The sequence below is a fragment of the Lepisosteus oculatus genome, chromosome 5 (assembly GCF_040954835.1).
Source record: "Lepisosteus oculatus isolate fLepOcu1 chromosome 5, fLepOcu1.hap2, whole genome shotgun sequence".
NCBI lineage: Eukaryota > Metazoa > Chordata > Actinopteri > Semionotiformes > Lepisosteidae > Lepisosteus > Lepisosteus oculatus.
In genome coordinates this window covers 4,478,391-4,503,818 of record NC_090700.1, presented here as the reverse complement: position 1 = coordinate 4,503,818, position 25,428 = coordinate 4,478,391, and the positions used below count along the sequence as shown (strand labels likewise).

The following is a 25,428-nucleotide window of genomic DNA, read 5'->3' as shown; positions in this document are numbered from 1 at the left end:
GCGTGATAAGCTGTTGTTGTCTACCCCCGGCACTATCCTGTGCGCTGATAATGTTCCGAGATGTGTCAGATCTTTTAAAATAGCAAATCTGCTTACGGTCGAAACAGACGTCTGTTCTCTGCGCATTTTGTGCTTCCAGCGCCAGATTACCTCTTGCATCCTGCAGACTCGCGTCCCTGAGTCTAATGCTGCTGTGGTATCGGAGGGCACCGCTGGGTGCCTGCCTTTCCAGGCCTGTGGGCAGGCTTGCCAAGTTACAGGGGTGGGCAGGAGGGTTTCATAGCCAGGGGACGGTGGGGTGACTGTAGTTACTCTCTTCAGTAAGGCGCTGCCAGGGGGTGCTGTAAAGTGTAAAGGTCACAGCTGTGGTGGAGAGGGAGGTGGGTAAGAATAAGGTGTTCTCCCAGATGTGCGACAGCCGTGTGAGTAGAAGGGCAAAGAACGTCCAGTGGAGCAGAAAGATCTGAGCTGGGCGCCACGCCAGTTTCTCGTGCCTGCTGGGCCCACGTGTGGCGGTACGGACAGCGGGGACGCGGGCCGCCGGGGGAGGCAGAGAGGAGCAGAACTGCAACGCGCAGGACTGCCAGCTGATGGCGCTCCGAGGGCTTGGTGGTACCCGGCGGAGGAGAGCAGAGTTCGCCCACCCTAGGGAGAGAGAGAGGGGGGGTGGGGGGAGACCAGTCTGGGGAACAGCTGCGCAGTCGGCCTTCACGAACGCCCTCGCCGGCCCCTTGCTTTCGTTTTTCCACTCCTCTCCTGCCCCCTGCTGGCAGAAACACGGAATGTGCCCGCTGAGCGCGCCCCGTGATTTTGTGGGGCAATTTCGGGGGGGCTTCTGTGCCAAAACCCCTGCTACTGCCTGGGCGGGGTCCCTGCACAACCACTCGGCACGAAATTGTTTGAGTTAAGAAAAAAACATCAAAGACCCGGCGTCTGCAGGGTGCCGTTCGTCCCTCTGTTCCGGGTTTCCCCCGCGCTCCAGGGGCCTGCTTGGAGAGAGCCGTTGCGTGATTCGTCCTCGTTCCGCAGGCTGCTCTCTGGGGGGTGGTCATGTCCCCCGGGGGTCAGGCCTAGGTGCGCGCGTGGCTTGCATTTAACACCTCTCAAGGAGCCGAGCGCTAACTGGGCTCGAGAGGAGCAGAGCAGTCCGGGCGTGTCCGGTGTGACCAACCAGCCCTTGTGTGTCCTGACGGGCGGCGGTGGGGGGGTTGTTGGCCTCCCGAGACCACCTCCACGCAGGCGGATCAGGCACAGCCCACGAGCTTCCCCCCGAGAGACAGCAGGCCCTGGGGGCCCCTCTCTTTCTCCCTTTCTCAGTGCGCTTGTCTCTACAGGTGCTTCCTGAGGAAGGCCTCCTGATTTTAATCTCTGGGTTGCTCTTTCTGTAGACCCAGGGCTTGTGGTGTTCTGAAACGGAGCACGCCTCGCGCCTGCCGTCTTCTTTCTTTAACCCAAAAGCATGCTTTTTGTTTTTGCAGGCGCCAGCACCCTGGGTTTCTAGCCTGACTTATTTTTTTTAAACTTCTAAATGCAAGTCTAACTCCCCTCTGGGTTGCTTAGAAAGAAAATGATAACCCAACCTCAGTGGCATTGTAGGTCACTACTTCCACATGGGCCCAGCTCTGAGAGGGTTATGGCTGCGGCTAACAGCTCTTCGGCAATAACCGCACCGAGGGACCTTGGTGACTGCGAGCAAAGGCAGGACGATACAGTGGCGGAGACAGGGCCCTGTGCATTCAGGCTGCTGTAACACTGTGCAGCCAGCGCAGCTCCTGCCACCGGTAGCTTGTGACTAATTCATCCTGCAGTGTGATGCAACACAATGTGATATGTCACAGAGAGACCACAGCACAGCAACTAGGATAAAATTAAATATTGGTCAAAATAATTACACAACACAGCACTTTCTCAACACTGGAGCGGGCACAACACATTCCTGGATTGCGACGAGGGGGCATGCTGGTGTTTGTTTGGTCAGGATTGGTCAGCCAGTCCAGGTTTTTGCTGCAGGAAGCTCCTGTTTGGCCAGGTCGCCCTTCGGTTTCCGTCAGCTGTTGGTGGCTGTAGAAGGAACTATATATATATATTGTATAGGGGGAGCAAAGGGGTGGTTTTGATCATTATGGCAGCACCCTTTGCCTGCTTGATCCTTATTTCAGGAATGCCCTGGTAAATCATCCCAAAGGGCCACCACCCTTTGAATTTGTTCTCCCTCTGCTTGGTCCTGTGGCCCTCTGCTTTTGAGTCTCTGTTTCTGCAGCTTCCAAGACGCCTGTAGCGAGGAAGAGCAGCAACCCTGAGGTCTCGGGGCCCTGCGGGCAGTGTGGTCATTGCGGACAGTCTGCAGCCTGCCTCTGGCACAGTCCTGTCCTGCAGGGACGGGCTGACCGTGCTCTTGGCAGAGGTGGAGAGCTGGGCCCCCATCGCGGGCTCAGAATGGCTTATTTTTTTAGGTTGTCGGGTTTTCCTTCACGCTGATGTCTCGCACTTATCCTACAAGCCTGGCGGCTCCCCGTGTGGTACAGGGCAGCTCTTCGCCTGGCAGCTCCCAGAAACTGCACCACAGAAGGTCCTGGGAGGAGACTCCACTGTTATGGCCCCTGTGGCCTTTGGGTCACAAACCACAGCTGGGGTCGTGCTCCTCGAGCTCTTCATTGTCGAAACATCTGGACTCGGTCCAGGCAGTGGTTACCCTCCTTACAGAGAGCAGAAACCCTGAAGATAACAGCTCATTGTATGATGGCTTCCAAAGAGAGTGCCCCCCTGCAGTTTGGGCTTGGATTAATCGGGTGTTTTGTTTGAAACAAAAACAAAAAGAGTCAGTGATATTTTGTCCTGCATAGATGCCTGTTGGTTTATTGGCTTTGCTTTTACACGTTTTACTGCATGCAGTTGCTCTCTACGGCACCTGCAGGATTATCTTCACAATACAGAATGATCTGCACTGTATAAATAGATCTCCTGTTTAAATTCTCTTTTTTTTTTTTTAAATGCATCGCAATATCGTAGCTTGTCAGGGACTGTTCAGCTTACAGACCTATAAAAAGGTTCAGGAATATACAGCAGACGTGAAGAGTGGCCACAGAGCAGTGTTTTCCTGCTGCTTTTTGCAGGACTCTCATTTCCTTTCTGGTCGTGAAGCGGTGAAAAAAGCTCATTCTTTTGCAGGCTGTTCATTTATTTCCTGCTGGTGTTTTTTTTTTTTAAATAATCGACCCCTCTTGCTTTCTTTAACGAATCAAATCCTTGCAGGCGGTGCAGTGGGGTGCTCCCTCCAGCTCGGGGCTGCAGTAATTCTCCAGTCGCCCCAGGCAGGCAGTTGCTTGCTGCCTCGCTCATGTGGCGCTGGTGCACGTCTCCCATTCAGGATCTTTCTGCGCCAACTGCAGTCATGAGGGCTCGCTTGTGCGTGCCCCTGTGTGGGCTAGAGCCTGGTAGATGTTAAGGGGAAGTGAGGGCCTTCAGCATTTCTGTGCACAAAGAGTCGCAGGGGCGTGGAACAGCCTGCCCATCTGACACCTGGATGAAGAGCAGTTCTCTGGCAGCGCCTGAAAGAGATTCTCTTGGCCAGTGACCTGGACGCCCCCAGTCGAGCATTGCTCTGTCTGCAGTGTGGGTCTCTGCTATGTGTAGGACGGTGGTGCCGTGGGTGTACTGCTGATGAGACTGATAAAGTGCAGAAAAGAACGACGACTGATAATTACATACAGTACGTTGCTGCGTCTTTATTTATATGTACAGTATCTTGATGTTGATAACCCGAGAGCGGTGTTTAACCCATGGGTTTCAATTGCAGTTGTGAAAGCTGGTGGTTGCCTGTGAACAGTTTGATAACCAGTTCTGGGTCAGCTGCTGGCGTCAAAGCAATTGAGGTCCTTTCTTTAGACGGCGTGTCTGAAAAAACAAGAGCGCACGGGGCTAATTCTGCGCTGTTGCAGTATGATAATGAAGTGAGCCGCCTGCTTAGAACTGACTAACCAGGCTTTGGAAATCGTTCTGCAGAATCGCTGTCCTGTTCAGGGCTCTGGCCCCCTCGCACAGCTGTGGATAGCCCTCGTTATTCACAGAGGGTGACTGAGCACGGTGGAAGAGCTCTGGGTTGTTTTGGCGTTTTGCTGTCTTTTGTACTGGGTGTACTGGGAAAGAGTCACTGAAAACTGGGTCCGGTCCACAGTGGGGGCTCTGCTGAGCCTCGGTGTCGGAGGTGAGCCACAGGGGGCCGCTGTAGTGCACCAGTGAATCGATGGGTTTGCAGGGGACCCTCCCACAAACCTTTATTTGCATCGGCAGGCCCCGTGCACAAGGTTTTTGGTGTAGGTGCTGATTTTGGTGACGTTACCCCTCGAGATCACTTCTCAAGCTGGGGTGGGTGCCCCTTCGTACCCAGCAGGGCGTCTCCCGAACCGGGTTTCCAGCCCGGTGTATAAGGGGCGTCTCCTCTCGGCTTCTTCCTCCGGCGAAGTGGCTTCTGCGAGGGCAGCCGAGGTGGACCCTGTGGACCACACCTCCGATGGAGACGCGCTCTGTCGGGTGACTGCACTCACGGCAGCTGGGAGTTTCTGTGCCGCTCTGCTCCGGCGCTCTGCATGCCCCCCCCCCGGCAGGAAAACCAGCTGGTTCTGCCCTCTTCCATTTTCGGCAGCTGTGTAGAAGGTATGAAATATTCATCCAGGGGAGTGTTTCGCGTGCCGAAGCCTTAATGGGCTGGCGTGTGGTCCGCTCTGGGCTGATCCGTCTGCTGCTTGTCTGCCCGAGTCGTGGCTCTTCCCCAGCACTCCCGGCTCACTGCCGAGGCCAGACTCTGTCCTTTTCCTCAACGTCCCTTTTCCGTCTCTCCGCTGGTGTACTCTGGTGCTGCAGCGCTGGGGTGAGGGGGGGCACCTCATTTCATGTACATGCACGAACGCAGCGCGAGTCGGGGCTCTGCGGGGGGCGCGGGCTGCGGCGCTCAGATTTTCCATGCTCAAGGCGTCCCTCTGTTCTCCCGGTGAACAAGCTGGCGTTGAGGACCAAGCTGGGGTCTTGTCAGCGTAGTGGGTGGCTAGAAAAGTCTGTGCATTTGCCTGTCAAATCAGGCTTCATTAAGGGTTACAGCACGTTAATGAGTGTGTGCAGAGCATGGGGGCAGCCTGTATTCTTCCTTTAATATAATTTCTCGGCATTTTGAATGTCGTTCCGTGAGCGAGGGCTTTAAGTGATGCAGAGCGCATTGACTTCCTCTGCTGCTAATATTCCTGAACCCAGGAGGCCACTCCTTGCTTGTGCAGCAATTAAGCTCAATTCCCGCTCATCCTGATGTGCCTCTCCCCTCTCCCCTCTCCCTCGGTGCACGCAGGCCTGCCAGTCATGTGGAAAGAGACAGCTAGTTCAGTCCGGAGAGACCCAGGCTGTTGACGCCTGTTAATAGCTCCGATTAGCCTCTGCGGGACTGAGCTCCCTGGGTGTGCGACAGCCCCTGCAGTCAGTGTCTTCAGTCCGCGTCTCTCCGATGTTTCGCGCCAGCGTCCTCTTTCTTTTGGTCAAATCCTAGTCCAGGGTGCGTTGGCTGTCCTTCAGGGGCACCACAAGGAGCGGAGCCCCTCAGGATTCAGAGTTTCACAGGCTGGCCAGCTGTTGGAGGGCTGGGAGCAGCTGGAGGGTGTGATGTGGCTGTGGCCCCTCGATCGCTGAAGGCTCACCACAGGTGGACTGTGTGGATTTCTCGGGGGTGGAATGCACCTTTAGACTCTGCGATGCCGTTGCCATGGGAACTGTGTTCCATGTCACCCACCGGGGTTGGCTTGGCAACTAGCCCTGGAACGCTTATTCTGCGGAGACGGGGCGCAGGCTGGGTTAGGGCAAGCTCTGCCGTTCCTGTTCTGATGGGAGGACTGTGTTGCAAGCTCTACCTGCGTTTGTGTATAAAAGAAAAAAAAAACACACTTTTTTTGTTCGGCTGAAGTGTATTGTCTTTCATGCGTTACATTTGATCTCAGCTGGTGACGTTCGCAGTTCTACATGCAACTGCCTGTTTTTTGTTTTCGTGGTTTCTTCAGAGGAAATGTTTACTGATCCTTCCACCCCCCTGGGTACCGTGGACTTATTTTTCTGCACGTTTTTAATTGGACCTGCTTCACCAAGCCTGTCCAGACCACCAGAACTGAGTCTCAGTGACTGGCCTTCTTGTCAGGCAGGACCTCATTATACTGTGTCGACAGTGAGTGGAAAGAAAGATGCTGTCACTGCGCATTGTGGTGTTTTTTTGTGACGTTTTCTGTGGGGTTTTTTTAAAGTGGTTGGTAGCTTTTCCTTTGCAGTGAGTGAGTCAGCATAGCTTATTGTAAGTAGCCCTTCATTTATGGACAAGCTATTCATTTATTTCTTATGCCTGTGAAAGTCTTCGTCTCTGATGCAAAGCTCTTTTCAGGAGCAGGCAAGCTGCCCATCAGGCTGGTGTTATCTGGGCCTGGGGAGAGTGTTTTAAGGCTAGAGTGAGCCCCTGTTTAGCTGGACGTACCCCTGTCCTGCATGCGTGTGCACCCATCGGCCTGGTGCAGACGAGGGCCCTGGTGCTCCTGTGAAGCCGCTGAAGTGGTCTCATTCTGAACTGTACGTGTTCACAGAAAGTTCATTAGACCTTGATTCCCACCTCACACACCTCAACCTCCTTACAAGCCCTCAGCAGTTAAGCAGAGGCCCATATGTACAGTATATACTGTCCCTCGTGGTAAATGCATAAAGCACTGAGGTACATAAAAACTGGGCATCAGAACAGTTTTAGAGAAATTACATGAAAGATTTTGCACAGAAAAGGAAAGCGCTCGTTTCAAGCCATCTCGTGTTCACAGTCCTGGAAACAATTATTCACCTGCCCTCCATACATTCCAGTACTCCGATTTTATATACAATATATATTATCAACAGGGTTTATATATCGGGAACATCTGTGAAACGCTGAGGGTTTGATAGACTATTATCATTCTTGCGTGTCGAGGGTCCGCGATTCTTCAGATAATGAATCAGGTGAAATCCAATCCAACGCTGTACTTGAAACCAGTTGGAAGAACTATCCTGTTTATTATCCTGTCACGCTGTCTGATTTGGCAGAACTAAATCATGGCACCCCGGAGCTACCATTTTGCTGGGGGCATTTCTGTGTCCTATATCGCTGTTCGGCTTGTAATGATGGAAAGGAGTCCTGGTGTGTGCAGACACAGTCATTCACCTGCAGTGTGGAAAGGTTTAAAGATGGAATCTCTAAGTTTAAATGAGACTGAAAATCTGTATCAATGCACATGTTGCCACTTTAAACCTCTCAATAGTGAGAGCATGAAACGATGGACCAATTTTTCAATGACGAATCTTTCTTTTCCAGTAATGGCTAATCTGCTGTAAACCCATGCCTGAGGGAGCAATTTCATATCTACTGTAGCAGATGCTACAGTGGAATAGCATAGATTTAAGGCACCACAGTAATTGGACTGAAGGAGAAGTACATAACATGCCAATTTATTTTTCTGTTTTTCCCTGTTCAATTTGTGTGTCTTTCTCCCAGTTGCAGTCTAAGTCACTCGTTCCTTGCAGTGCAACCACTGGAGGTAATCGCAGTCTTTTGTAAGTCACGGATTTCCTTTGTCGTAGTGTTCTCAAACATTGAGAGTAGTCTAGCATGTTATCTCGGTGCTCATGGGTAGCATTCCACTTGTGATGTCAGTCCGATTGTCCTGTCGCAGATTTGATTTGGGTCGTGACATGACCCTCAGAAACCCTCTGTCGGAGCAGGGCAAGGACCAGTTGGGTCTGATTTCGCCTCATTTCCTAATGCAGTAACCAAAAGCACCGACTACCAGGCCGGTATTTGTACTTTCTGTGCCTGGGGAACGATCAGACACATGAGGAGAGGCCGGTGTAGACGTGCTTCCTGCCGAAGTGCCCTGCTTGGCGCGGCCCTGTGTGTGTCGGCTTGGCACAGCATGCCTTTACTGGAGGGCCACGATGGCGGTCACTGACGGAGGGAGTTCACCTCAAATTGGAAGAGTGCTGCCAGGTTTGGAAAGGCTTAATCAGTGCTGGAGAGCAAAGTGCTTTCGCCAGGCGGGAGATGGGATGGCCATTCACGTTTGTTTTCAGGTCTTGTTTGCGAGTCCTGACCGGAACTCCTTTTTTAAAATCCATATATCGGTTTGCACTGGAATGTGTGGTACAGTGGCGTGGTGGTTGTCATTCCTGCCTTGCGGCACTGGGGCCCAGGGTCCACCCCAGAGCTCCTGGGGCGGGCGGTCGGTCTGTCTGTGTGGAGTTTGCATGTTCTCACCATGTTCACGTGGGTTTCCTCCCGCAGTCCAAAAACGAATTAGGGTTTTTGGGGAAAAAAAACTGGCCCTGGTGTGAGTGTGTGCGTGTTGGTGTCTTTGTGTGAGCTCGGAGATGGACTGGCGTCCCATCCAGGGTGTGTCCTTGTACTGACCGCCCCCACAACCCTGTACTGGGTAAAGCAGTCTGAAAATGGATGGGTGGACTTGTGTGTCTATTTGGGATAATCCGGGATTCACACATTTGGCAGGGGGATCTGGGAAATCCCTGCTCTGGGAAACGCCTCCTACTGAACTCGGCTGAATTAACAGAATTGTTTCACTCAGCCAAGTGCCATGCGTCTGTGCAGCAGACATCATGTCTCAGGTAGTGGTGAAAGTCTCGGAAGGCAGGACTGGGCTCTGTTCCAATTTCTTCTCTAGTAAAATTCCCAATTCTGGGTCCTTCTTTTTTGGTTGGAAAAAGGGAACTGACCTCCTACCCCCAACGCCTTTAGTTCTTTTGCTCCGTTTCGTGCCCAGTCTCCCCCGGCAAAGCTGTGTTTGTGTCAATCCACATGCCGTAGCTTGTAACTGTGAGCTAGAGGGCAGGAGTAGCACTGTCCACTGAAACCAGACCTGACCTGACCTGACCTGACCTCACCCGACTGGAAAAACACCCTGCTAATAAGAACTGGGCCCGTGGTCACAGCCGAGCTCCCGACTCGGCTGTGCTGCTCTGAAGCAACAGGGAGCTGACAGGATGTTTGCCAGAAATCTTGTATGAAGTCGCGTCAGAAGCCTGCGCTCTGTACAGACTGGAGTCCTGCAGCCCCGGGAGGTGGTGATGGGGAGTGGGGGAGGTCTTGCAATTGGGCTGAAGTAGGAGACCGTTTTCCACAGAACTGCGCGAGGAGTGCAGGTTGGTTGGAGTTCACTGAAGGCTGCAGATGAGATGAAGAGCGGACCAGACAGCCACGCGGATCTCCCGCCACACGATGTGAGGAGCAAGCACTGGAAGTTTAATGACTTCAGATTTGCTGACAAGATGTAGCTATTCAGAGACAGTGCCCGTGCATAATAGGTTCAATCAAGTGAGTCTTTTCAAGGCCGTTCGCTCTGCCCTTTTCTTTTCAACAAAATCCTTGACTGACATTTCATTGTCGAAACACTTCTTCATCTAGGTGAAGGGGTTCAACTGCATTATTTTTTTCTTTCTTCAGTTGAATTTTCCCATTGTCCTTGGGGAAGTGGACTTATCTGGGTGTCCTCCTGTCTGGAGGCTCTGGGCTGAGTAGATCTGTGGACCATACAGACTGTCCATACAGAGGTGGCTGTCTAAAAGTGGAGAGAGACCACACAGGCACAGGAGTGAAGCTGGGGGTCTAGGCCATGTTTGTGTCTTTGTTTGTCTTTAAATTGCCTTGCCTGTGTGGCGGTGTTGGACCCGTGTGCAGTACACCGCTGTACCGGCAGCGACTGGCTTCTTGCGCTTTGTGTTTTTCCGAGTGGCTGAGCCCGTTCGGGTGGGAGCCCGCGTCTCTTCTCGTTGTGCCCTGCAGGAGGAGCCCCACGGCCCCCTGGGCCTGAAGCCACGCGTGTGCTTCGTTGAGGTGGCCGGCCTGCGAGGGCAAACAGCCTGTCTTTACAGGCCTGTCTCTCATTTGAAACTCCGGAAGAAAGCACAGCCCCTGGGCAAATTAAATTATTGCCAGGTATTGTCAAATCCTGCACTGCAATTGCTGTACATAAAGCATGTATACTAGGGCTGTAGTATCTGGTTGCCTGACTGAGGGAGCGAATGGGACCAGAAAGAAGTTTCTGATCTGCACAGTCCCTGTCCCCAGTAATCAGCTGTTCCCCAGATCAGAGGACAGTTTGCTATGTTCGTTGTGACTATACTGTGTATTATTATATGAGACAACTAGGGTACTGGACTTTTTAAAAATGCATTCTTGCTGCTGAGTTTATTTTTCACTTTTCAGAAAAGACCCCCTTGCATCCTAAATTTCACGGATGAACGATAGTCTGCGGTACTTGTACATTCATCTGTGAGCCCAGTGCGTTCCTCTGTTCCCCTCGTCTCACCCCACCAGCTATTCATTTCACAAATAACAGACTTGCCGCTGGATTTCTGCGTCTTTTCTAACGCCAGGAAAATGACTTCTTCATCTTCATCTTCGTCTTCTTCCCTTCCGCAGCCTGTTTTCAGCTTTGCTCGTTTCAGACAGGGAGGAGACGGCTCCTCTCGCGCGATGGGGAGACCGCCGCCCAGAGAGGACCGTGGGCTCTTCCGCAGAAAGGCGACGCGGTCCAAAAAAACAAACAAACCGTCACAGAGTCTTAAGGGTTTTTTTTTTTTTTTTTTACCGTGGGGACCTGAAACCACGGGGATAGGCGGTTTTCCTTGTCCTTGATACAAACCCCGCTTTCGGAGGACGCAGGGGTTAGAAAATAACGAGGTCACACACTTTGGGAACGCCAGAATAGAAAACGACGCTCAACACCCCCCCTTCTCCAGCTTCTGTGGACGCTCCTTGGTTTTCGAAAGTCCGTGCCGTGGGCGTTTTCACACGCTGCTGCTCGGCATTGCTAAGTGAATAACGACGTGTAATGTTCAGTATTATTTCCTGGCCCATCATTCTCCAGAACAGCTGCCCACCCACAGAATGTCAGCCTCCACGCTCCTGGACTGCGATGATGGCCTCTGGTGACGCATTGAGACCTGCCGTTGTGCTGAAAGAGGTTTGGGCGGCTGGAGGACAGCTTCAGAAGCCTTTTTTTCCCACCTGAGAGAATTTATGCAGAGAGAGGGATGGAATCTTAAAGTGGGCAAATAGCTAGAATTGGAATTTTGATATCTTTTAATTCTGTGAATAAATGAATCCCGGTATTAAACAGGTTTTTTTTCCGGGGCGGTCTTCTTGCATTTGTTGTGCAGAACACCGATCAGTCCCGAGGCAGAAGTCAGGATGTGAATGTGGATATATTTATGAATGGCCGATTTTAGATCTTGAGTCATTGTCAAGGCGGTTCTTGTGTGGGAAATAAGTACAGTATGTTCAACAGGCAGCATGTGTCTTTGTACATACAGAGGCACTTGGTGGGCAGGGTGAGCAATGAGTATGTAGCGTTTTCAGAAATGGGGCTAAATTTTTCTTTAGGCTGATGGGGAGTCCTGCCTAATATCAGAGTTCTGTTGTGTACAGGATAGCTTGTCCTGTCAGAGCTGCCCTGTTTTCCGCTACACTTATACTGACACAACAGCTGGAACCTGCCTCATATTCAGCTTTGCCAATCTTTGCGTTGCTTATTTTAATCTGAATGAAGCGCTCTGTAGCTGGGTTAAGCCTCAGCTGGCAGCCAGATCAGCGACGCAGTCTGGGCTGTGTGTCTGAAGACCCGGGCTTCTTCCCGAGTCTCGTGAAAAGTCCGTCCCGATACGCCTGTGGTTTTACTGCGCTCTGGTCCTCGGGTCTTTTATGTTACCCCCACATCCACATTGGTTTTTCTCCGGGTTGTGGAGTCAGCCACAAGGGAATGACGAATCATGTTGAAATTTAATGTTGCTTCGCAGGGAAACTTAGAGGCAAGTCCTGAGTTCTGGTTAGGCCTAAGTTAAAAGAGCGTCGATCTCGGAAACTCCGGGACTCCTCTAGAAAAATCCACGTGACGTCCCACATTTTGACTGTGGTGTTCATCCAGAAGTCCAAGACTGGAGGGATGGTTTGCCAGCCCATCAGGAGGAGGGCTTTAGAGAGTTGCACCCCGATGTGTGGTCCAAGGGCAGCACTCAGGGATCTTCATCATCTTCATCTTCTTGGAGACTAAGGTCAGCAGCTGTCCTCATGAGGACATCAGTTTGCAACAGCAAATTAAAGATATTGGTTTTCTGAACAGGAACTAAATGACTTCCAAGGCCACTGATGTGGCCGGGTGCAGCACAGAGATTAATCGACACTCTTGCCGGTGGTTATCATCCACCCAGGAAGGTCACCCCCAGATCTGCTCTGGTCTTCACGTTATGAGCTGTGCGACAGATTGGCTCCCCAGTTTGCCAGGATCTTTTTACCAAAAACTGGCGCCCGCTCTTCAGAAACTCAAGCATCATTGGAAAAAGGCCTTTGCAGTAGCACCAAGTGCAATTGAAAGCTTTTAAAAAATCACTATGTATTAGAAAACATCTACCATATTTGGAGATAAAGCTTATTGGGAACATTTAAAACTTTTTTTGTTGTTGAAAACCAACCAGTCCATGCGTTTAGACTGCCTGCTGTCTCAACAACGCTAACTATTGTGCGGAGGGAGCAGTACCAACTGCAAGTCAGCCAGAACTACTCGTCCGTGGTTTGAATGTGTGCGTGGGTGCGGGTATGGTGCAGTTTGACCAAACTAATTTCAAAACTGATCCCAAAAGTCTCGTGACTCCCCCTGCCCTGCCGGAGAGGCCTTGAAGAGCCAGGGTGGCGACAACGCTAGAGACCATGAACTCGGACGGGCAGGGCAGGGCAGGGAAGTCATGACTCAGCACGCACAGCCCAGGCTGACTCACCCTGCATGCCGCTGGCCTGAAACCCACTGAATCACAGCTCCGAGCACAAGCGTTCGGAGTGCGTTTGTTAACTTGAGCGGATCCCACTGCCCATGGGGCTGACAGAGATTAAGGCCGTGCGCACCGGTTAGCGGGCGGGATGCCGTGCCTCTCTGGTCGAGGCGAGTGTGAAACGCCTCGCTGGGGGGGAGGGGGGAGCCCGCGAGTCTCGCGCGCTCGGTGATTGAGACATCGCCGCGGTCCCACCCAGGAAGATGAATGGCCGATCGCTGGAGGCGCGGGAAGCAAGCTCGCCGCTCTGCAGGATGATGGATTTCCCTGCCCTGAGAGATAGACCCAGGGGAATGACGAAGGCTCGGTGCCTTCTGGTAATGTTTTGTTTGATGCACTAAGTACGGTGTGTGCCTATTTCTAACGGGCCATAACGTAGAGCCGTGTTTAGCACTGTAGAGCGGAGGGCGGTGGGTTCGACCCTGGCCCAGCTGTTTGAAAGGGCCTGCAGGTCATGACTGCGAAGGAGAGCGTGGTCTGAATCGACTTTGTGAGCTGCAGGCCATGAACGTTAGGACTTTCTTGAGCCCATCCAGCCTTAAAGTCCCCTTGGCGAACGGAACGATTGACAATGGACAGTCACCCTTTTAAAGTTCTTTTATAATGTGGTCTTAAGTGTTTAATTTGAGTGTTCGTGTTTGAGTGGCAGATTCTTTGTAAGAATCGTTTTCATTGTGGAAATAAAGTTTATTGATGGAAACAATTCCATGAATGTTATACTCCAGAGTGCAGTGGAGTCACCACCCTGGCCGTTGGGAACAGGAAACTGGAACCATTCTCTTCCTGGGGGTTTTCCTGTGATGCAGCAGCTAACTCTTACCCCACTGGGAGAGAGCGGAGCATCTTTCAACGTCCAACATTCATTTAAACCACTGAGCATCAAGAATCTGTGTTGGGCCTCCTGTAATGCACTCAATTGACTGAAACATCAAGGCAGTACGTGTTTATTAGTATTCCCACATACATATTGCCAACATAATTGGCGTGTGCATACGTTTGAACATTGTGCGTTTTGCAACGTCTCGTTCTGCATGCAGTTATTCATGTTCAGTCATGGTACTGATTGATGTGGGTTGTATTAACTCATGAATGGTCGATTTGTGTTTACACCGAGAGGCATTACGCGCTCCACAAATACTGTCAGTTCCGCTCCTCGTCTGCTGTGTTGTGAGGGTGCAGCATTAATCCTCACAGCTGCGCCAGGTGCCAGGCTGCGACAAGGAAGGCTTTCAGGAAGACAGTGGCGGTACAGCCAGGAAGAGAGCTGGAGACGGATTATGAGTATTTGTGCGACCCCGGCGCTCGGATTAGGAGAGTCCAGCAGGTTGAATTAAAGGGATCGGGATGCAGGAGGGGCAGGGCTGTGTCCAGGAACACCGAGCTTGTTGTGAAGCTCGGTGAGGGACGGGCATGTGAGCCGGCGTGTCCCCCTCCTCAGCCTGGCTATCTGGGAAGGGGCTGGCAGAGAAGAGGGCAGGATCTGGGGGCCATGCTGGCTTGCCTTCGCCGTGTTTGTCCTTAAACATGCTTTGCATGGAAAAAAAAAAAGTTCCATTGCTTTGAAACCTCCCTTCCGCTCAGGGTTCCGCCTTCCTTCGGGACCGTGAACACATTGACGTCGCCTGAGCGCAGCGCCCCCTGGAGTTGTGCTGCCCTGCTGCCCCGGGGTCTCTGCAGGTCTGCTCGGGGGAGCTAGCACTGGGGCAAAAAAGGGTGGCACGGCCCGCCGTCCCCCCTCGTTCATGCTAGGTGTGGAACCTCGAAACGGAAGTGAGACGGATGGGAGTTAAAAATCGAAGAATGTGAGATGCTACAGATGGGAGCGGGCCGTGCCGTTCATCCTGGAAGCTGTTGCTCAGTGGTTTCTCCGAGGGTCCCACATAAAGCTAAAACAGTGCAATCCTCTTAGGTCTGTACATGTCGCCGTGAAATGGGGTGCTCAGTCGCTGACCGCTGAATCCTTCCCCCTCTGTGCGCGCTTCATAGTTCCCTTTGCGTGTCTCTGTGTGGCCCCCCCAGCTCGACTAACTGCAGCACTCGGGGATGTCAGAAATGCCCTTAAGAGCGAAAACCTAAAGGATGTGACAGGCAGAGCCGAGAGCACGTTTACTGTTGGGTTGAAATCCAATTACGTAGTGGCTCGGGGCCTCTCTTGGCAGTCGTGGAGCGAGCAGTGGCCGTGTGACTGCCTGGCAGCCGTTGCAAGCAGTTAACAGAAAGGTCATCTGGTGTAACATGGTGAGCAAGACTGCTTGCAGTCCTGAGGGATGCTCGTACTTAAATACTGCTAGCCATTATCCAGAGCCATCCTCTTTGTTTTGCTGATGCATCGCTTAAAGCCAGATTGAAAAATTTGCAAAGCTAGTTACAGTATTTTCCTAGTCAATCAATCTTCATTTGCCATGGAGTCTGACAAACAATGGTTAGAAAACATGCTGGCAGTTAATTGCAAGAAATTACTTTTGACTGGTTTTTCCAGCTGTCATCACCTAAAGTAAGACCAGACCAAAGCTAACCTCCAGCGCAGCATGCTTTTGGAGAACAGTTTTGCGTCTTTGCACAGATCCAGGCTGGCCTGATCTGGGCACTGATGATCGGCTATCCTGCAACGCAGAAACACTTGTGCAAATACATACGTTTCCTTGGTCTTTGCAGAGATATGTATCCCATGGGCCTTTTTTGGAACCATGCACAATGCAGAATTCATGCAGAAGAAGCATACTGACTTCATGCAAAGCTTTTGTGTAAATCGTTTTTTCTCCTTGAGCTGTTTTTGGTTTTAGGAGCTTGTGTAAGAGCTTGGGATCAGTCTTCTGCTCTCTTCTAACATGTTGCCAACAATTGGTACCAAGTGCAAAAAATATTGCACTTATATCCCCCAAATTCTTCCCTTTTTTCACAAGACTTTGGAAGTTCAAAGGAAGATAAACCCTTTGCAGGTCTTTTTTTTTTCAAATAAATGCCCAATAAAGCATGATTTTGTGAGTGTTCAGCGGTCACTACCGTTCTTTAGCTGTAGAAAATGCAGAAGTCTGTGTGATCGTGGACGTTCGGTGCAAACTCGGATTAATCTCAGTTAGAGAAACCACGTGCTTGAAGACCTGTTGACTGCCCTACAGAAAAATGAGAGAGCTCGATGAAGCGCAGAGAGCTGATCAGAAGGATGCAGCCCTTCTCCTTCATGATGCTCACTCTGTCCAGCTGCTCACAGGGCACCCAGCCTACTAATTCCAGCGCTGGTTCTCCTCCCAGCCAGGACAGTACTTGAGCTGCGGGGGGCAGGTTTTTCTCCGAACATCTCTTGATCGCCGTGACGATCTCGCGATTCTCCAGGGTCTCTTGGCTGATTTGCATGCCTGTTTGTTTGCGTGACAGGAAATCAAGAAGGATGTGAAGAAGGAGGCTCAGGCACAGAAGCAGAAGGGCGAGCTCTCCAACGGCAGCCCCTCTCCGGCCTCGGAGCCCAGTCTGCGCCCGGCCAAGAAAGGTAGGCCCTGCGGGCGTGGGGGACTCGCGGTGGGAGAGGGAAACGGGGACATCGTGGCACGTCGTCCACACCAGAGCTCGCAGACATGGCTTCTCGATCACAAGACTGTCTTACTGGTCCACGTGGAGTGACTCAGCAGGGTCTCTTCTCGTCTTGTCCTGTCTCTCGATACTTTCCGATGTTAACCGCCTCTCAGGGTAAAACAATCAGTGTGAGGGGGGAAAAAAAGTGTCCGTGGCTATTTTGCTAAAGGGTTTCACAGTTCCTCCAGGCGGAAGTGTGGTTCTGTGTAGCGTAGGGCAAGTTTTTTTATCCCCTCCCATCTGGAGCAAAAGTGTTTTCAGACTTGTGAAAGTGACGCCGATCATTGCTCTGTGGCTATTTTGGGAAGATTACATCTGTCAGACTCATGTGCTAGCTTTTCTTTCGCAGTGCGATGTAATACGGTACGTGACAAACCTGGAGGCAAAAAAAGTGCTTGATAAATTTCACAGAGGGGGAAAAAAAACAACAATACTACACTTCAGATTCTAATTGTTGCCGTTTCATACACAAACAAAAATAAAGAGTGCAGTATGAAACTATCTGTATGGAGTGGATCGCCTAAGGGGCAGATTGGCCTGCAGAGGGCACTGTGGGCTGTTGGAGTAGCCCAGTGGGTGCTCTCCTTGTGGGTAAACAAGCCCCACTCCTCACCCACTGTGGATGGGTGACCAGTGCGCTCGGCTCGGCTCTCCTGGGGGGTTAGCGCTGGCTGTAGCGCCCTTCGGGGGTTGCTGTCGTGGCTTCGCTGGCCTCGTTTGCCGGGCTCTTCCCCACTCCCCCACGGCGTGGGTATGGGAGACGAGCGCTGCCCGGCTCCGTCGGGCCGCCCCCCAGCTGGGCGTTGTGGGCAAGACCGGCGCTGAAGAGGCCAACACAATTGTCACCATCCGCCCCCCCGTGCTGGGCACCGCCGGCCCTGCAGCGAAGCGCGCCCCCACCCGCTTCCGACACCTCGCACCTCAACCCGACCCGGCAGGTACGGCCCCGCCGGACGCCACGGACCGAGGAGAAGTTTTCTCGCAGGACGGGAAGAGAATCATTAGCGTGGCTCACCAACGGAACAAAATGGCGCGGCGGCGTCAGCGGAGCTCCTGGGCAGAGACCGCTTCACCGGAGACATGCGGACATGTGAGGCGGAGACCAGACTGACGATAGAGGTGCAAAGGAACAAGTAAAGAGGTCTATTCCCTGCTGAAGAGAGAAGAAAGAAAACGCGACGTTTTTGGCCGTGGAGCCCGCTTCGGCCAAAACGTTGTGTTTTCTTTCTTCTCTCTTCAGCAGGGAATAGTCCTCTTACCTGGTCCTTTGCAGCCTGCGCCTGGTGACGCAGCTGCCCACCTGTACTAACGACAGAGGTGAGCAGGGGTCGGCTGTGGCGGTCGTGGAGGAGTGACGGGGGAGGAGCCGATGTCCGGCTCCTTGGGGAAAGAGGGGGGCCGCTGTGAGCAGTGACTGGGGGGGGGGGGGGTTGTACTGCACCTCTCTCCGTATCCGGAAAGAGAGCGAGAAGGGATCTTGCCGTTTGGGCTGTCTTCGGTTTCCGCTGTTTTCCCCCCAAGCCAGCCGGGTGTTTGCTTGAGATTGAGGCCAGGCTGCAGCAGGGTGAAATGTAACCCCCCTGTCACCGCTGTGAGCCAGGGACGGCTGAGATCCCGTCGTTGGTTGTTAACGTCTCTTTATGACGCCGAATCCAGTCACGCCGAGCACTGATATCATTCCAGTGAAGGTGTTGATTGAGGGAGCGAGGAGTGGGATTGTAGTGTGGGGAAGAGATTAGCGATGTGGGCAAAACACGGAATAGGAGAGACCTCTAGTGGTCGAAACTGGGAGGGAAAAAGACTTCAGTCAGACTGAATCTACTGTATATGTAAATATTGTAACGCAACGGGGGCTCAGGCGGGCGCCCTTGCCGCATCTGGTCGGCCCCATCCCGACTGGAGGCTCGAACCCGGGACTTCCGCGTCTCTCTGCAGCGACCCAGCCCCATGAGCTAAAGAGAGATCTCTCTTTAGCTCACGGGGCTAGGTCGCTGCAGAGAGACGCGGAAGTCCCGGGTTCGAGCCCCGGACGGTGCAGGGGCCGACCAGATACGGCAAGGGCGCCCGCCTGAGCCCCCGTTGCGTTACAATATTTTATGATATGTCTTTGTTGTGAATGTCTGTAATATGTCTGTCGATTTTATTTTACTTTTATCTTTTGTTTTGTTTCATGTGAAACCATTTCATTGTTTTTATTTGCTTTGGCAGCACTGGTTGTACCCATCGGTCATGCTAATAAAGCACCTTGAATGGAATGGGATTGAATTGAGTCATGTAGGCGAGGAGAAACCAGAATCCGCGGTGCTTACAGTGCTCTGTCTTCAACGGCGTGGACAAGTCTGTTTCGATGGCTTTTTTTAAGGGTTGTGTATAGAAACCAGGAGGCTGGTTTTATGGGTCACCCTCATATTGTTCACTTCTACACGCTTGAGACAATTTTATGTCGCCCCCCTTGCGGGCGATCGGTTCAAAGGAGGAGTTTCGCAGCCCGTATCTCCCTGAGACCGCTGCGGGTGTGTCGTGTTTCAGGACTTGACAGATTGGGGATCTGAGGGGAACCCGTGAACTCTGCTGGAGCAGGGGGTGGTCACCGTTTAACTCGCAGGATCTCGCAGTGCATGTGACACTCATCTGAAGGGGGTTAAACCTGCTGGTTTCTGTTCCAGCCGAGCTCCGGCACACAGCTGGACCCTTGACTGACTGATTTAACCACAGGGCTGTGTGACTCTTGCCGGGTCGCCTTTTAGATACTGCATCTCCAGAGCAAAACACAAGCTCAGACGTTTGAGTTGGGGGGAAAAAAAGCCAGGGAACCTCTGGCTTAATTAGCAAGAAAACGAACCCCGGTAATGGGCGGACCGATGATTTATTGGTGATAGCAGTCCGTCAGTGCTTAGCCCTGATGAGGGCCTCGTTTAGTAACAAGCCCACAGAATTATTTGCCGGCCATTCCCCCCCTTCGACGTCACTGCGTGACTGGGCGGTCCTGCCAACTGCCCCGCCCCCACCGCCGCGGCGTCAGGGGATAGGGGGCGGGGCTATGGCTAGGGCGGTCCCGGGGGGCGGGGTTTCGCCACGCAGAGCCTTGCGGATGTTGCGGCTCCGCCAGAGCCCCGCGCCTGCGACATCTGGAGTCGATCGGGAACCCCACCAGGCGCGGCATCACGAGACCGGAACGAGCGCTTCCAGTGAGCACGCTGGGGGGCTGGGGAGGGCGTGCTCGGATATCCAAAACCTTCCTGGAGCTTAAAGCACAAACACACGAGGTGCAGCAGCAAGGCGGGCTGGAAAGGATTATGAATGCATTGATTAAACTGCAACTAGGCTTTGTTACTGTTGTTCAACAAGGGAGCAAAAGACAATAAACTTATCTAAGGGTGGATCACTGTTTGTGCCTGTACTGTACATAGACATGAACAGGTCTCGCAGTGCACAGCGGTGTGATGGTTAAACAGCTGTTGAGTCCCGGTCCCACACTTGAATGGAGCACACTCAGTGTGGAGTTTGCGTGTTCTTCTCTTCTCTGTTCACAGGCGGTTCTTCTCCGTTTTCTCTGGCTGGTTCAGTTGACTCCCGCCTTTCCAAAGATGTGCCTGCATGGCGAATTCGTGTCTCTAAATCCTACCTGTGGGCTTGTAGGTGCATGTGTGCCCTGCACTGGACAGGCATTCTGCTCAGGGGCTGGCTCAGTCTTGTGCCCTGTGCTTCTGGAATGGGACCCGGGTAACTGTGGCTCTTAATGTGAATAAACAGCTCTCTGGTGGTGGGTGGGTGGGTGTACAACATGATCTTATATTTTCGGAATTAAACCAAACCAGTGTCAGCATAAGCATGCCCGTGTAGTGAAAAATACTTAACTTCAAAAATCGTTTTTACCTTTCCCCCTCCTTGCATCCCTTTCGTTCACATCTGGCCTGTGTGAATGCTGCAGACCTGTCCCAGGACAGCTTCTCCTCTGTTGCTGGATGGGGTTTCAGCACAAATCTGGGCCAGCTGCAGGACTTGATTAAGCGCAGATGGATCCTACAAACTCCTGAGACGCCTCGGCTCCTGCTCTTTGGTCCTTCCCTGGGTGTTTTTTTTAACTCTGGAGAGTCTCCAGTGAGCGCTCCTGAGCTGTGTTTGTAGCAGTGGCCCCTGACAAACAGCATGGAAAATACATGAACAAACGTGCAGTTTAAAAACACAGTGGTGGTGCTGGCGGGGGGGAGAACAGACTCAGTGTTTAAAAAGCTCTTACTTCTTGTGCTCCCAGTGAACCCATTCCCTCCTGGAGCACCTGGTCTCAGGGCTGCAGGGGCTCGGCTGCCTTCGCTGCTACACCTCCTCAGAGGTTCAAAAGCCTGAGTTCCCCCACACCCACCTGCACACCCACACACCCACCAAGCGGGGCCCTGAGCCGCCCCGAACCGCCCGAAGGTGAAGGCCCGGTGCTGGCTCCCTGGCCGAGGTGCTTTGCATTGGGCCCGAGACGGGCAGCTTATTTCTTTATGGCCTCTCCCCGCAGGCGAAGCCATTAGGAAAAGGAGATGCAAAGCGGCCTTCAGCTACGTCCCCCAGAACGAGGACGAGCTGGAGCTGAAGATTGGAGACATCATCGAGGTCCTGGCAGAAGTGAGTGCACTGCTGTGCTTCTGTTTTTCCCCTGCCGTTCGGTGAAAAAGGAGCTGACGGGAGCGTTGACCTCAAGTTTGCTCTCGCTCTCTGCAGCACCGTTTTTAAATAGGAAACCGGGAATGTGGGAGGCGGCCCATAGGCCGATTTTTTCCTGCAGGAATATTTTTTAGGAGTGGGCACCTGGCCTCCGAGCAGGCACAGCCGGGCGGCTATCAGCCTTGTTTTTCACCCCTTTGGCTGTGGGCTGCTGCCCGTGGTGTTTTCTCAGTGCAACACGTGCCCTGTGTGTTCTCGTGAGAGCCCCTGGCCCGTGTGCAGCTGACGCAGCAGCACGTATGAGGTGGGACACATCCCTCCACAAGAAGTCCTGGACCCCCCTGGGCCAGCAGAGCCCCAGTCCACTTATTCCGCACTCTCCCATCACACCTTATTTTTAGCACACTTGTACTGTACATTTCCGATCGATTAAACAAATGAGCTTAATTGAGGGCACTCTGGCTGGAGAATGTGGTCTGATTTTAAGCAGCTTATTTTACAGAATAATGAGTATAACAGAGCACAGTCCGATTGCTCCTGGTCTTCGGAACTGGATGATTTTAATGACTATGAGACTGCATGAAGGCACTCCAGGAGCAGGAGACCCCTGTCATGCACAGGTCCTCTGGGTGCCTCTGTCAGTGACGTCTTTGCTCCTTCTGGGGATTCAGGGCTGCATGTTGACAGCAGGTCAATGGTCTTTCCCCTGTGTGTGTCTGTGTGTCTGTTGCTGCACTGACGTGTGTTCATCCTTGGTCACAGGTGGAGGAAGGCTGGTGGGAGGGCACTCTCAACGGGAGAACGGGGATGTTCCCTTCCAACTTCATCAGGGAACTGCCCCTGGAGTCTGACGACCTCACCCCTCAGGAGGAGGCCAGGAGCACCAGAACAAGTAGGTTCCTGCAGCCTCCAGCCCCTCGGCGCTCCTCCAGGGCTCAGCCACACAGACGCCCACAGAAACACTGCTGCTCACATTCGGGGGAAGTCCTCACTGAGTCTCTGTCTGGCTCCGGTCCCCCTGCAGGCACACTGCCAGTCCTTTTCATGTCGTAAAAAGCGTGGGCACTGTCTGCAGTTGACCAGCCTCAGAAAACTCAGGCCCCCTGAGCGCTGGGTGCCTGAATAAGTCATTCACTCCAATTACGCACGTATGTCTGTACTGTTGGGGCAAGATTTCACAGCTATAGGAGCAACTGCGTCAGCCCTTGAAGGCTATATGAAGAAAATAAACTTTAAGGAGCACCAACTGGTCAGTCTTGGATGTGTCATAGGATAGCTTAAGCAATATCAAAAAGCCAGTTACTAAACTGCACTGCATACTGCATTAGCAGCTGTGGCTTATTTCTTTAACCTCATCTCTGTGGAAAAGTGGAAACAGCTGCAAACAACTGCTCTGTGTTTGAAGCTTCTCTGGGCTGATGAGCTACGCTGTCAGCTGACTGTTCTCGCGTCTTCAGAGACACGTAGTGGAGTTGCTCAAGCTCAGTGCTGACAGACCACGTGCGTGCAGGCCTTGCTATGGAGTACAGAAGAGCACAAGAAAGAAAAGTCACTGAAATCCCTTTTCAGCAGCTGCATGATGTGTTGGTACAGACTATATTGTAGTCATCTGAGGACTGGTGGTGCTTCCACGACAGGAGTTAATTAATAATAATAATTTCTTACACTTATGTAGCACTGTTCTGGACCCTCCACTCAAAGCGCTTTACAGGTCATGGAGTCACAGTGAAGCTCAGTATTTGACAGTATTAAATGAAGATTGCTTTTCTTTGGCATCTTTGAATTGTCTTACGAGTTGAGGAGAAAGTGAGGAAGAGCTAGGCAGCTCTAATTCTGGGTGGTGTGTGTGTGTGGCGGTGCTGAGCTCTGTGCGCTGCGTGCTGACCTTGTGCTCTGTGCTGTGTGCTGTGTGCTGTGTGGCGGTGCTGAGCTCTGTGCGCTGCGTGCTGACCTTGTGCTGTGTGCTGTGTGCTGTGTGGCGGTGCTGAGCTCTGTGCGCTGCGTGCTGACCTTGTGCTGTGTGCTGTGTGGCGGTGCTGAGCTCTGTGCGCTGCGTGCTGACCTTGTGCTGTGTGCTGTGTGCTGTGTGCTGTGTGCTGTGTGGCGGTGCTGAGCTCTGTGCGCTGCGTGCTGACCTTGTGCTCTGTGCTGTGTGCTGTGTGGCGGTGCTGAGCTCTGTGCGCTGCGTGCTGACCTTGTGCTGTGTGCTGTGTGCTGTGTGCTGTGTGCTGTGTGGCGGTGCTGAGCTCTGTGCGCTGCGTGCTGACCTTGTGCTCTGTGCTGTGTGCTGTGTGCTGTGTGGCGGTGCTGAGCTCTGTGCGCTGCGTGCTGACCTTGTGCTGTGTGCTGTGTGCTGTGTGCTGTGTGCTGTGTGCTGTGTGCTGTGTGCTGTGTGCTGTGTGCTGTGTGCTGTGTGCTGTGTGCTGTGTGCTGTGTGGCGGTGCTGAGCTCTGTGCGCTGCGTGCTGACCTTGTGCTCTGTGCTGTGTGCTGTGTGCTGTGTGGCGGTGCTGAGCTCTGTGCGCTGCGTGCTGACCTTGTGCTCTGTGCTGTGTGCTCGTGCTCTGCAGGCGTGAAGGACAGCACGGGCTCAGAAAGCGACGGCGGCGACTCCAGCAGCACCAAGTCAGATGGCGGCAGCGGCTCCCTCTACACCAGGATCCAGCCCAAGAAGGTGAAGGGCTTCGGGTTCGGGGATATCTTCAAGGATCAGCCCATCAAGCTGCGCCCCCGCTCCATGGACATCGACAGCGAGCTCGGCCTCCAGGAGAAAGTGAGTGGCCCGCGTCGCCCGGGAAACGTCCTCGCCCGTCGGCCGCGTCGCGCCGCGCCTTCTGGATCCGCGGCTTCCGCCAGCTGAGGGGGCCGGCTGTCGGCTGGTCGGGAGACCACCCTAACGCGCGTCCCGGCCACATGCTCTCGGAGCTGTCTGCCTGCGGTTCCTTGCGGCTCGGTCTCGGTTTTGCTGGTTCACACCGAAACGGTGGCGGCGCCTGGAAGAACAAGCCCCGTGCCCTTCGAGTGCCGGAGGCCTGCCTGAAGCCCCAGAGTGCAGCCCGTGGTGTGGAGCCGGGTTGTGTGTGAGTCTCGGGCGCGTGTGTGCGTGCGTGCGTGAAGCTGCGCCTCCAGGGCGTGCAGTGACATCACGGCGATGCTGGCTGCACAAGCTGCGGAGCTCGGCAGGCTCACAGCTCCCCGGGGCGCCAGCGCAGGAGGCTGCGCGTCTCACACACCGGGCTCCCTTCCCCCCCAGGCGGCGCCGATGTGCGCGGAACAGGAATGAAGAAGTGGTGGAAGGTAGGCGGACTGCAGGTGCAGGGGTTTCTGAGCTGCGGCGGAGGGAGAACCTGCACTGACGTTAATAATAACTGCTCCTGTCATTGCTGGGTTGACCCTTTTATCCAAAGCAACTTGGGCTCGGTCCATTTATACACCTGGAGGTGTTCTGGCGCAAAAATGCCACAGCAGGGATTTGAGCCAGCGACCTCTCTGTTTAGAAGTGTCTAAACGCTATAGAATAAAGAATAAGAATAATAAAGAATATGTTCTTTAGAATATAGAATACAGAATAAGAGTCCTTTAAAAACTTTAAAAAACGGAGCCGTGTATTTAAGGACTGTTTTTTCATATATAGATACACACGCTAGGGTTAGTTTGTTAATGCCGGTGTAGATATAATATAATACATTAGTTTTCCGAGAAGCACTCTGCCAGATTTCAGTGGAAGATTGTGTCACAGCACTGCTGAAGTCATTTACATGCAGGTAATGGGATCTTGGCAGAGCAGCAGCATTGTTGACACAGGGGAGTCATCGAAGCCTGTTCTTCTCTCAGTCCAAACAATCAGTGCACCCTGGGAGCACCTGTCCCTCCCCGAGCCTGGGCTCCACACTGTGTGAAACCCAAACCTCGGTCTATGCGTTGTTTTAAACTGCAAACTAAAAGAAAGATCACTGCAGAAATGAACAAATCGCCCATCTAGCAGGCTGGTTTTTGTAGGTCAAGCCGTGAACCTTTCTTGTTCAAGCGTGCCAGTTTTGCAGTTGGTGCCGAGGTGTGGTGATGTAAGAGGTGGGACCCCACGGCTCGGAGTTATTAAGTGGAGAGCACAGCTGGCCAGTAGCTAACCCTCACGCTGTTTTAACAGGGGTACTGGATCGTGTGGGATCGCCCAGAGCCTCCTGTCCCTCTGAGGCTTCTAAGCTGTAGAACTGGGGAAGCCGCTTCTTCAAAATCTGCACAGTGTTGTTTTGGTTTTCCATTGCATTTAATCTTGCCAGGCTCAGGTTGCTGATGGGGTGTCTGAGGGGATCGAGAAGACTCAGAGTTTCTC

The 25,428-nt window shown here is 52.9% G+C and overlaps 1 protein-coding gene across 4 annotated transcripts in view; it reads left to right on the top strand.

Annotated features, from left to right (window-relative positions):
• sh3kbp1 (SH3-domain kinase binding protein 1) overlaps positions 1–25,428 on the top strand; it is a 72,410-nt gene that overhangs the window by 27,119 nt on the left and 19,863 nt on the right. For all 4 annotated transcript variants that reach the window (XM_069189891.1, XM_069189893.1, XM_069189892.1 and 1 more), the window contains exons 3-6: positions 16,249–16,360; positions 20,951–21,057; positions 21,859–21,988; positions 23,666–23,868. In XM_069189891.1, the coding sequence (XP_069045992.1) occupies positions 16,249–16,360; positions 20,951–21,057; positions 21,859–21,988; positions 23,666–23,868 (552 nt within the window). The remainder of the gene's footprint in view (positions 1–16,248; positions 16,361–20,950; positions 21,058–21,858; positions 21,989–23,665; positions 23,869–25,428) is intronic.